This window comes from Lathyrus oleraceus, chromosome 1 (assembly GCF_024323335.1).
Source record: "Lathyrus oleraceus cultivar Zhongwan6 chromosome 1, CAAS_Psat_ZW6_1.0, whole genome shotgun sequence".
Classification (NCBI taxonomy): domain Eukaryota; kingdom Viridiplantae; phylum Streptophyta; class Magnoliopsida; order Fabales; family Fabaceae; genus Lathyrus; species Lathyrus oleraceus.
Genome location: NC_066579.1, coordinates 281,974,158 through 281,987,021, shown reverse-complemented (window position 1 = coordinate 281,987,021; position 12,864 = coordinate 281,974,158). Strand labels below are relative to the sequence as shown.

The 12,864-nt window shown below is 33.9% G+C and overlaps 1 protein-coding gene and 1 non-coding gene across 2 annotated transcripts; both read right to left on the bottom strand.

The window, feature by feature from the left end:
• Positions 1-2,031: 2,031 nt before the first annotated feature.
• On the bottom strand, positions 2,032-3,513 carry LOC127130557 (probable carboxylesterase 120). Its single transcript, XM_051059547.1, has one exon. The coding sequence runs from the start codon at positions 3,475-3,477 to the stop codon at positions 2,467-2,469; it is 1,011 nt and encodes a 336-aa protein (XP_050915504.1). The 5' UTR covers positions 3,478-3,513; the 3' UTR covers positions 2,032-2,466.
• Positions 3,514-11,699: 8,186 nt separating this feature from the next.
• Positions 11,700-11,806, bottom strand: LOC127117202 (small nucleolar RNA R71). Its single transcript, XR_007801959.1, has one exon. It is a non-coding gene; the product is annotated as a small nucleolar RNA R71 (small nucleolar RNA).
• Between the last annotated feature and the right edge of the window lie 1,058 nt (positions 11,807-12,864).

The window sequence follows — 12,864 nt, the reverse complement described above, 5'->3', positions numbered from 1 at the left end:
AAAAGAAAAGCATACATTACATTATCATGTATATTGTGGAATCATCAAACTCAAAAGATAAGTATACTAATAATTACTTCAAAATTCAAAATATTATAGTACCATCAAATTCCAAAGACCATTTTATCAACAATTAGAATTTCAGATTCAAAAACATTTAGTATCATTAAAAGAAGGCCTTACAACTGATAATTATGGTGATTCCAGCTACATAAAGATTAACATAACATCATATTAAAATAATGTCTTATAGAAGTAGAAGTAACAAATTATTATATATGACAAACTCTGTGATTGAGGATGAGATTGTGATAAACTCTTCATAGTGGTTGTCTTCTTTGCTATTTTTTTCTCACAATCTCATCCTCAATCACAAAGTTTATCACAAGTAATAATTTGTCACTTCTACTTATACAAGACATTATTTCAATATGATGTTATGTTAATATTTTTGTAGCAGGAATCACCACAATTATCAGCTGTAAGGCCTCCTTTTAATGATACCAAATGTTTTTGAATTTGAAGTTCTAATTGTTAATGCAATGGTCTTTGGAATTTGATGGTACTATAATATTTTGAATTTTTAAGTAATTATTAGTACAATTATCTTTTGAAGTTGATGATTCCATAATATACATGATAATGTATGCATTTCGATAGAACTTCTGATTCATAGTTTTAATATAATGGTGATATAATGTATCTATAAACTGAGAGATTAACATAACTCCGTTGTTTTCTTTGCTATTTTTTTTCCTTTTCACATATCCTGATTTGAGAGGTCCTCTGCATGTCTTTTCATAATGATCAACTTCACCATACTTTGGGGGAAATCACTTCATATCTTCTTTTAACCTTGTGATGTCCACACACAAACAAATCTTCTAAAAATGAATCTTTCCATCTATTCTTTTTTGGTATGCCAATAGGTCTTTTAGATTGGGTTGTTTTGGCTTAGGATGCTCTATAACTAACCAAAATTCCTTTTTGATGACAAGTTGAATGTAGTAATCATAAGTAGAAATCAAAACTTCAATTGTGAGTAATTACATCTTTCACAATATTTTTAAAATCCTCCAATTTTCTAAATCACATCCCATCTTCTAGTCTGAATTCACGAAGAAAAAAACATTAGAGTTCATAGAATTTAAACTTTTAACTTCCCTCATTGTATGTGAATTATTGAGTCCTCGTATGGTCAAAATATGATGCATACCCAACATATTCAAATGAAACTCTGTCACTATTTAACCCATTTGACTCAACCAACTTTCCTACAATCTTTCCTTGATTTCTATTGACATCATTATATTCATCACTTTCATTGTTTGACTCAAAGTCATCACTATTAGAGTTACTTTAAGAATCACTTACAAATGCTTTTTCACAATAACACAATGGAACAACACAACACAATGACATAGCAAAAACACAATAGATCACTCTCAGCTACACGACTATGGAAGAAAGGCACACATATCCAAAAGTAAATTATACCACCCTCGACAAACCAACAAGAGAAATTGGTCCATAACTAAATAACACATGTTTTTGTTGGCTTCAGTGAAATAATTTAATATGAAAAATAAGATTAAAAAAGTGGAACAACATATGCATATGTCATCGTTGATTTGGTTTGAAAAACTATTAAACCATATAAATATGTCATTAAAGCATTCTACAATATGCTATTCTTAATGCTAGTTTATAATAAAAAGGAAACTTCCCTTTGTCTCCATCTCCAGTACACCGTATGCCATCTTCTCTGATTGAATGAGTTGTCATCACTATCACCAATGCCATCAGAAATAATCTCGTTTGAAACGAAAAAGTGTGGTTGTATGGGAGAATAAAAAACAATGACAAAGAAAATATAAAATTTGTCAGACTAAAGAGAGAACTCTATTTCTTTCTCTTTCTAATTTGTGAAAGATAAAAAAATCTCAACTTTTTTTGTATATTTCTTTTTCAAATAATGGACTAATTTCTCCATTTAAGAATTATTAAAATTTTATAATGACACTTAGCTAATAGTGTTAAGATCACATAGAAAAATTAACGATACACATCACATATCCATAGTACATTCACCGATGCTCATTTAACTCTTAAGAATATATCCATATTACATGTTGAAATAAAGGATAATAACTGAGATGACAGAAAATTATCATTACTTATTTTTGTGTAGTGGTTAACCCTAAGCTATATTTGGATACGATAAAACAAATGGAGCGGAAAGGAGCGGAACATAATGAAATGAAATAAAGATATCATTCCATTGTTTGAGGATTTCATGACAGAAGAGAATAATTTTATCATTCCGACCAAATTAAAGGATACAAAAAATGATGAAAAGGGATGAAATGGAATGAAATGCATTCCATCCGATTCTGCTCAATTCCATCCATTTTTAATTAATCCAAACAACAAAATTTAAGTTTATTTTATTTCATTCCATCTCATTCAATTCAATTCCAAAACCCTCAAAATGAAGTTCTTTGTTATAGATGCCTCAAAAAATTCAATACCATGAAAACCACCTTCTTGATAATCCACCACCACGTCCACACCCTTCTCCTTCATCAGTTTCACCAACTCTTTATTACGATCTACCAATAGATCTCCACCGTTCATACTCACCAACACCTTCCACCCTTGATCCTTAATCTTCTCAAATTTTTCATCAATATCATTTCCAACTATTAGATTGGAATACTCGTGATCACGATCAACTCCAATTGGTAATGCTAATTCCCACATCATATCACTAACACACAATGGAAAAACAGGATCATTCTCTAATCTCACCTCTGATTCAGTCCTCTGGATCCCACCAAAAAACGGTTGATGCAATATCAGCCCTTGAATTTTCAATGGCTCCAAATCTTTTACATTTTCAACCACACGTAGTCCTGCATGGTAGGCAATGCTAGCTCCAGCACTATTTCCCATTAGAAAACATTTAGAATAATCAACATATTTAGTCAACCATTCATCTTCACTAGTTCTAATCAAACTCAATGCTTCCATAGCATCATCGTATGCTGCCGGCAACCGGTGCTCCGGTGCGAGGCGATATTCAACCGATGCGACGACGGCCTCCACAGTTTCAGCCATTTCAACACAAAAGTTGTGGAACCTCGTGGAGGCTGCACTTAGAAGGATGAAGCCACCTCCATGGAAGAAAACAATAAGTGGTAGAAATTTGTTGTTTTTGTTTGAAAATGTTGTGTTTTTAGGTAGGAATAACCGAAGCCATGTTTGGTTTGAGTTATTGATGGTGATGTCTTTGGTTAGAACAGAGATTGGGAGAGTAGTATCTGATGAAGGTAAAGTGTGTGGATCTTCAAGATTTCGAGTTAGTGTATCGTTGTGATTGTGTTGGATTTTGAGGAATTGGTAGGGATCAGTTGTTGTAGATGGTGGTTGCAAGGTTTGGATAGACATAGTTTGTAGTCTGGTGAGATAAGGCATGAGTTGTAAACAGAGAGTCCATTTATTAATAGTATATGTGGTCTACATTCTTGACTCATAAATTCAATAAAATGACAGTTCCTTGCTTAATTTGATTACTAAAAAGTCTATGTTTTGGATATACATTAACTCTAAAAAATATATGATTTTTTTTAAATAATTTAATAATTTATAAATATAGTTATATTTTTTATTGGCTATATTATATTAAAAATCATTAAAAGTGCATTTAAAGAACAAAAACATTCTAATAAGAATCCAAGCTACTCTGGCCAAGCTCTTCAAATCTAGAGACCGAATGGAATCTAGTGTCAATGTTGTAATTAGTTAAATTTTTACTAAAATATTTTTAAATTACTTTTTAATTTTTCTAATACACGAAAATGAAAATGAGATATCTTTATTATGTAAATATATTTGATATAATTATGTGATTTGTGTCAAAGTTTCTAAAATATATTGAAGAAAATTTATCCGTTTAAACATTTATATCTAATATTTTTAAATTGGTAGAGACAAATCGAATTAAAAATTCTTCATCTTCACCTTGAGAGTAATCAAATTAATCTTGTCCTGATAGGATCATCTTTGTTATTAATAATTTATATTTTCTTACTGATGTAATAGAATATTCAAAACTGTTAAGTTCATAAGATTTTCACTCGATTTGAATCAATTATCTTCCTAGACCCAAATTATGCTATAAGCTTCCGTTCGTAATAATCTTTACTCAACTCTACTGAAAATCCCTTGTCTAAGTCTTTATTATACTTAAGGATCTTGGAAACTCCCAATTTCTTTTGCATTAACCTTCACTTGATTCTACCAAAGTCTTTAGTGGAGAAGAAATTAATATTTTTCTTTGTTGGAAGTCAATCTCCATACACCATAATCACAAACCAATTCTTTAACCTGATACACACAAAAAACTCCACAAAAAGAAAATATTAGATTCCTCAACGTACCTTGCAACTACCACTCACACTCAATATTTAGAGTTGAGCACCACAATCATGGGTTTTTTCGTTCAAGGTTAAAGATGATTGGTTATCTAAAGAATCTCAAACAACTCCTTATTGAAACTCTGTTAACCAACACTCATGGTTTTTCTCAATTTGTGAAAATATAATTTTTTTAATCCTAATTGAATATTTATTTTTTAGAGAATGACACAAATGATTAATATATGTGTTAGAGATATGACACAAATTATATGAAAATTAAGCAATTGATTTGAGACAGATCATATACTAGTGATTTAAATCAAATGAAAAAATGACTTGAATTAAAATTATAAATTATGGAAATATCTGTGAAGGCAAAGATGCCTAGTTCTTATTTTAATGATGTCAAACCTTTCTAGTCTCCCACAACGTGTACTTTGGACGGTGTCATCATATCATAGAATGCATTCATCCCCTAACATGTTCAAAGTATAAGTTCAACGTGTCCAGGCATATAGGAGCATATCATAGATGTAAATCATGCACTTGATCATCATTACTACCCTAGGTTCATAAGAGATTGGTTTAAATTGATCAAAATACATCTCAAAACTCATTTTTGATAGTTTAAGAACTGTGAGTCGACTCATGACTCGGAGCGTAACTCTCGTGTCTGAACAGGTCGAGTCACAAGTCGACTCAATCCCAGGAAAACTGAATGAGTCGACTCATCCACATGTTGCGTCGACTCATTGCCTATTTCCATTTGAACCATGTAGCCACGGGTCTGAACAGGTCGAGTCATAGGTCGACTTAACCCTGGAAAAACTCTAGTTGAGTCGATTCATCCCCTGTTTGAGTCGACTCATCACTTGCTTCACTTGAATAATTTTTCCTCGGGTCTGAACAGGTCGAGTGACCTGTGTGAACAGGTCGAGTGGTCGTTGCTTTGACTCAATTTTCTGCTGTGTAATTATGCAAAATAATTTTGTTATGTCTGTTATTTGGTCCATGCATCATATAAATATTCTAGAGTCTCTTCTTCAATAAACAACAAGAAAAGTGAAAGATATACACCAAAGTGATCTTCATCTTCATTCTCCATTACATTTCTCAACAGATACACATAACAATTTTTGTTGATCATTGTGTATTGCTATGGTGATAACATCCAAATAGGATTGTGTAATATTAGTTTGGGTTGAGGCTTTGTGTCGGTTTTTCTTGAATAGAACCATTGGGGTTTTGTCCTCCAAGAATTTGGGGTTTTTGCACTAACCTTTACTTCACAAATTCAGCCGAGTTAAAAGTTTGAAGAACGATGGGTTCGGTCAAACAAGTAACGGTAACCGGAGGATTGTGAAGAAAACTTCGGGTTCAAGCGACTTGCGATCGAAATCAGCCGAGTTGAATTTTTAGAGAACGTGGAATTATTGCAATAAGGTAGCTGTAACCGAAGGTTTGTTTGAAGCGCTTGAAGGATTTGTTTCAACTCGAATCAAGGGGAGAAAAGCGAATAGGATCTGCAACAACACTAGGGGTTGATTGATGGTGATCATTTCTTATCTTGTATCAACTTTGCAACTTAATAATAAATATATCTCAATTCTAGATTTAGAATTGAGGGCAGACATACCCTAAGCAAGGACGGTAGGGGAACTTGTAGCGGTAAATTCATGACCATCAAGCTATGGATAAGCTAGACGTCAATAAAATCAAAGTCGCCACCACACTTTTATTGTTTTCAAGGGAAAAGGGAAAAGTACGAACAAAACCCAAAAAATAAGAAGTTTTCAAATCAAAACTAATAAAATGCCAGAGATTACAGGTAAGGGGGTTGGTTACACAGAGGGAAGGTGTTAACACCGAAAGTGTCCAAGGTACTCCTAGGGAGCCCTTTTTTGTGTGCATATGTGTTTTTGTACAAATGATGTTTGCAAATAAAAAGAGTGTGGGGATGAGAAAAGAATTAATTAATTATATTTTTGTGTTTGACAAGACCTTCAGACTTGTGCCTACATATCAACATAAAATGAGGGATCAAAACCTCGTAGTTCGTGGTATCAATTTCAAAGTGAGTGCATTGCTTTTAACAAAAATTTAAGTTTAAAAGGCGTAAGGGCCTAAAAATGGTTTGAATGAGTGTTAACTCTTTTTGGCTTTTGAAATTTTAAGTCAAGTATAGTTAAGTTTATTCACAAGTTTGATTAAGAAAAGGAGTTTGAAAATGCAATGGCATAAGGCCAAAGTTTCTAATTTGCAATATGGTCAAAGTTTAGAAATCGACAAACACAAGTAAAGAAGATTTTAAAAGGAGGGAGATATTTTGAAATTAAAGAAGTGGGGAGGAGATGAAGAGACTAATCCTAAGCATAAATTCAAAAGTTTAGAGTTGAAAACATCTGACCAATTGGATGCAATCCAATAGACAAGAATGTCATATAGAAACCCAAATTTCCCTTGGACTTTTGAATCAAGCAACAAATGATACACAAATAGCAAGTTGAAGAGCAAGACATCAAATAAAGATAGCCATATCCAAGCTTAACAACTCCATGATCTTCTTCAAAATTTTCCATGTGTCAGATTAATTAAGATGGCATAAGTCATAGGTTCAAAATAATAACTTCACAATGATCATGTTGTAGATGAACTCAAATGGATCTTCAAAGTTGTATCATATGAATGTTCTTCACAAGTACTTGGTTACATGAACATTGGCATTGGCCAAGTCCTTTGCATAGGGAGTGTTGCCTAGATTCTAAGTCCAATAGTCTCAGATCAAACCAACAGTCCACACAAGATGTTTTTTTAGGTTTTTTTGTTCTTATTATGTACATTAAGGTCAAAAGGCCACACAATCAAACAAGTATATACAAACAAAATCTAACACAAAATATGGTCTAAGTGGACAAAGTAAAAATGACATAAAAGTAAACAATTTGAATGGTATGAATAATGGCAAATGAATAAGGCTTAAAAATTAAAGTGCATTAAAAGTAAGTGACTTGAAATTAAATGTTAGTTGTTAGTGAATTAAGGGTTAGTGTTGCTTTTGCTTTGCTTTTGTTTAAGTCATTCTTTGGAGAACACTCAACCCACTTATCACAAGCATGGATCCTTGAACCAAGACATCTTCCAAAGGAAGGAAAAAGACCAAGTTTCCACACAATACCATGAAAGAGGGGAGACTTACAATCTCACTAACTAGAATGTTATGCCTTTTGTGTCAAAATTTAGCGCTATGTTAAGCAATCGTAATTGGACTTATGTAGAAGTCACAACTATTTGAGGTTGGACAATAGAATTTTGGTGTTAATTCATGTTAGAGACATAGTATAATGGACTATGCTCATGAAACATACCACACAAAAAAAGAATATGCAAAGTGGGGGACCTAATCTCATCCATACTTATGTTGATTTTGCAATCAACTAGCCTTAGGATATAGAGATATCATAGGTCCATGACATGAATGTATAAAGAAGGGGAATGAGATGAAGATGGAGGGGGGAATGGATCAAACACAAATTGGTCAAAGGAGGACTTTTACCAAATTAAGATCATTCATTCATTTTGGGAGATGGAATGTACATTCCATCAATCCCCTAAATCCAATGATCTTAACCTAGCAAAGTCAAATCAACCTTGACCAAGGCCCAACAACACAAGTCAAACTCAAAAAGTCAATTAAATAACTCCACACAATTAATTTGGCATTTAAACAATTAAAAATAATAAAAATATGTATTAAATTAAATTATGATTGGTCAATTTCCTAAAACCTCATCAAAATACCAAGGAAATGACCATGAGATTTATCATAAGTCAAACAAGGTCAAAGAACCTTGGAGAAAAAATTCCAGAATTTTTGGAAACTTAAAAGTATTTTTAAACAATTAAAAATATTCACAAAATCAATTAAATCATGAAAAATATTAATAATGATTCAAAAAATAATTTTAATTCAGAAAATGAAAGAGGATTTTATTTAATTTTTTTTGGTGAAACTCATATTTTTTGGATCAATATTAAAATTAATATGAATTAATGAAAATAAAGAAAATAAAATAAAAATCAATTAATCAGAAAAAATGTGGACCACTTGATCTCCCTCATTAATTGAGGTGGCAGATCAAGTGGTCTAAAATGTGCGTTCCACCAAACACACAAGTCAGCGCGCTACACCAATGGTAATCACAAAGAGCGCTCAGGATTAAAACAGTTTGAAATGATCAAATGGCTCAGAACATGTCCAGCACATCACCAGAGAAAATCACCGGTCATCTTCTCAGGTGACCTTGGTCGGACTGGTTCTTTCATCGCCATCACAAAAATGAAAAAGAAGGACATGCTTTTAAAGAGAAATGACACTGATCGCGAATCTGACCTCAATTCAAACAAACTCCAAGTATATTGAGAGATACATGGAGTTAAATTTTGAGGTGTATGAACTGAGTTGCTTCGATTTGACCTCAAAGCAACTCAATCTTCTTGCCTATATTGGCAGAACTTTAGACAACCAAGGATCCAAGAGAATTGATGAGAATTGAGAGAGAATCGAAGAGAAGAAAAATCTGGAAAAATACCTTCAATGCTGTGCAGAACTTGATCTCTCTTGCTTCAATTCGTGTTTGATCTTGCTCAAGAAGCTTGCAAAAGTAGATTAGGATTGATACAAGGCTTTGGATCCTGGAGTTTTTGAATCTCCAAACATTGAGATTCAAACTCAAATTTCAAGTGAAATTTCTCAGGTTTTCCTTTCAATGGTGAGAGTTTCAAATGTGGGAGGCAAAGCTGGCACGCAAGGGTCCAATTTCTGATGCCAAGGGTCCTCTATTTATAGCACAGGCAAGTGATATTTGCACCTTTCAAAATACTTCCAAATTTGGCAATTGCATGATGCATGCTTGCATGGGCGTGTACAGACACATGAAGCAACTCAATTAAGTCCAAATGCAAGTGAAATTGAGTCTGAATGTGGATTGTGATGCAAGGCAAAAGTGTATTGATGTTTGAAGGTTGATCCTTGCCAATTGATGCAGCCATGTTCAGACCATGCGCAAACCTCTCAAACCTTGTCCAAAATGATTTAATTTGGACTCTTTGAAAAGGTTAGATCAAGAGGAACAACTCTTATGTTGAACACTTTTCCATTTGAAGATTGTATCATGATGAATTTGGAGGTGGAAGTTTGGAAATTTTGACATGTCAAATTTTTTTCTAAGTGTTAAACCATATGCTCAATTATTCCACCTTGGCTAACTTTTTATGTGAGCTTCAAATGAGAAACGTGTATTAATCAAAGTTGTAGGTCTTTAAAAAACCTTCAAAATGGTCATAAATTTGACCTTATTTGGATTTGGGAAGAATGAGTTATGAATTTTTGAAGTTGAGGAAAATCACTTGTTCAATGGTATTGGTCCAAAATGACCTATAATGTATCCTCATATCACATGCTCATAAAAGTTGAATTAGCTCTTAGTCCAAACATAAAAGTTGAACTAGACACCTTGAATTTGATTGTGAAACTTGTAAATATTTCATCTCATAAAAATTGAGCAAGTTATGGCCTTGGGAAGTTGACTTTCAAATTAGGGTTTAGACAAAATGACCTATAATCTTTCAACATAAAAATGACTTTCCAAGAAAAATGAGCTCTAGACCTCAACATGAATGTTTTTAATGTCATTTAGAGTAACATTTCTCTTGGAATCATTTTCATATGATGAAAATTGTAGGAGATAGGGTCTAGGGAACCCTAGTTTTGACCAGTTGACTTTCTCTGGTCAACTACTCTGAACCACCTTGCTAACTTGCAATTCTCTTGACTTTTGGGACTCATGGGAGATCATATATGTGTAATATGATGAAATTTGAGATGCCCCTTGGAATATTTGATCAATTGGTGAAGAAGCTTGTTGAAGAAGTTACATAGCATACCCAGATGAACTAGGGTTTCCAAGGCAAACCAACTCCAAACTCTTGATGATTTCTTGATCAAAATAACATGTGAAGATCATGGGGACTCATATATGATGCCTTAGAGCCTTTATGGATCATTCCTTGGTTGAGTTCTTAGTAATGAGGGTCTTAAACCCTAGATGTGAACTTGATAGCTCAAAGGTGATCAAGTGCCTTACCTACAAAAAGAAGTAGACAAATGCAAAGACATATCTTTGGTATTTTGGTTAGTAAATGATAAAACAACAAGTATGATACAATCACATGGTGCTTGGTGACCTCTCCCATAACAAACCCAATGAGTGAAGGGTGAGGAGGATTCCAAGGTGTGATCCCAATGCTAATGCATATGATGTGAATAGCATGAGGGATCTTAGGGTCAAAATTGGGGTCTTACAGCTGCCCCTATTTAAGGACATTCTAACTGAGAAGGAGAAGGTTAAAATCTTCGTATTGATTCAGTAGAATGGGCTTAATTAACAACATATAGAAACAAATTTTGGTCCCTAAGAGACCTCATGATGCATATGATATGAATGTAAAAATAAATCTCTGTGGGGAAATATTGCCACAAAGGAAAAGAAATCAGAGAGACCGAAAGTCCATAGGAGTGTAATGCATTCCGTAAGGAAAAACTCACTAGGGAGACATAGACTCTGGGGGGATAAAGAGTTATGCGTAAGCCAGGCTACGACTTAAAAACTATTGGGGGACTAGAGGAATTCCATGAAAATGGAAAGACTCAGTCGGGAAACAAAAGGAACGTCTGCAGGGGAACAGGTAGATCAGAATAAAACTGAAATACTCGAACAATGCAGGAAAAATGATTTCACTAAGGAAATACGCACTCAACTCAACTGGGGAAGGAATAAACTTCATCACAGGAGGAGCGAAAATATATTATCCACTACCTGCTAGGGACAATAAAATCTGTCAGAGAGGACCTCCGTTACCGGTTAGGGTAAACATATCAAGGATGACTCACTACCTGCTAGTTCTAGTATAGTAAACCCAACCATCCCAGCTAATAATTTTGAACTTAAACCATCTCGTTTACAACTAGTGCAACAGAGACAATTCGCAGGTATCGCTACTGAGAACCCAAACTAACATTTAAAAATATTTCTTCAATTAGCAGACATTTTTAAAACCAATGGAGCTTCTCCTGAGGCAATACGTTTAAGATTGTTCCCTTTTTCCCTCAGAGATAAAGCCCTATCATGGTTAGATTCCCTTCCACCCAATTCCATTACGACTTGGGATAACCTTAAAAGAGTATTCCTTGTTAGATATTTTCCCCCAAGTAAGACCGCCGTTCTTCGAAACCATATAACTAGATTTACCCAAAACCAAGGAGAATCGTTGTTCGAAGCTTGGGAGAGATATAAAGAGTTGTTACGAGCATGCCCACATCATGGTTTAGAAAATTGGTTAATCATTCAAACCTTCTATAATGGACTTCACTATAACACGAAGATGACCATTGATAACACGAAATTATATCACATTTTAAGACTTAATTCAATTAGATTATATTATCATTTACTTTAGTTTATCTCATTTTATCAGATATTATGCAGTATTTCCTTGCTATTTATGTCAGGTATCCATTTTGAAGCAAAAGTGAAAAAGGGAAGAAAAGGAGGTGTAAAAAGCAATAAAAAGGAAACAAATAACCAAGACCAAGCCCAGCCCAAAAGAAAGTGCACGTTATGCCTGTGACGGGCGTCACAAGGAGTGTGACGAGCATCACACTAAAAGCACTCCTGTGACGAGCGTCACACATGGTGTGACGAACGTCACACCAGTCCTCTATATTTTTGGCGCAAGGAACTCAACTGACCACGTTGAAAGCTACTTCCACGCACGCTTAACCCTCGGAACGAGACCACGCACACGGAAACCCTTGAAATGCAGTTACACCAGCAGCTGTATAAATAGGAACTAATTGGGAAGTTTCAAAAAAACGGTTTTTTTCCACGCTCACATTGCCGAAGCTCTGCCAAATTTTCTTTTCACGCCTTTTGCTTATTTTTTCCTTTCCAGCACTTAGCACTGTTTATTTTATTTATTCCTTTTGCAAGCTTTACATTCTTTTTTCCCTTGCAAATTTACCTTTCCAATTTTAACTTTTAGATATTTTTTCGCATAATAGTTTCTACACCGGAAACTATTGTGCAACTTTATACTGGATTTAACCTTACGTTATATTCCAGTTTTATTTCCTTGATTTAATTTACTGTTTAATTGAAGAATCCAAGAACAAATCCTACCGGCTTGTGGTGGAGTGTTCAAGACCATTGTATTACGCATTCAGGTTCTTTAATCATTATTTAATATTTTGTTTTATTATTTACCTATATTATCTGCCTGGAATGAGTCTGTTTATGCATGATATAAATTCTTATTCATTTAGCATGTCTGGCTAATTTGCCTAGGTATCGGTATGTAAAGTAAGCAGAATAAGGGATCAAGACTG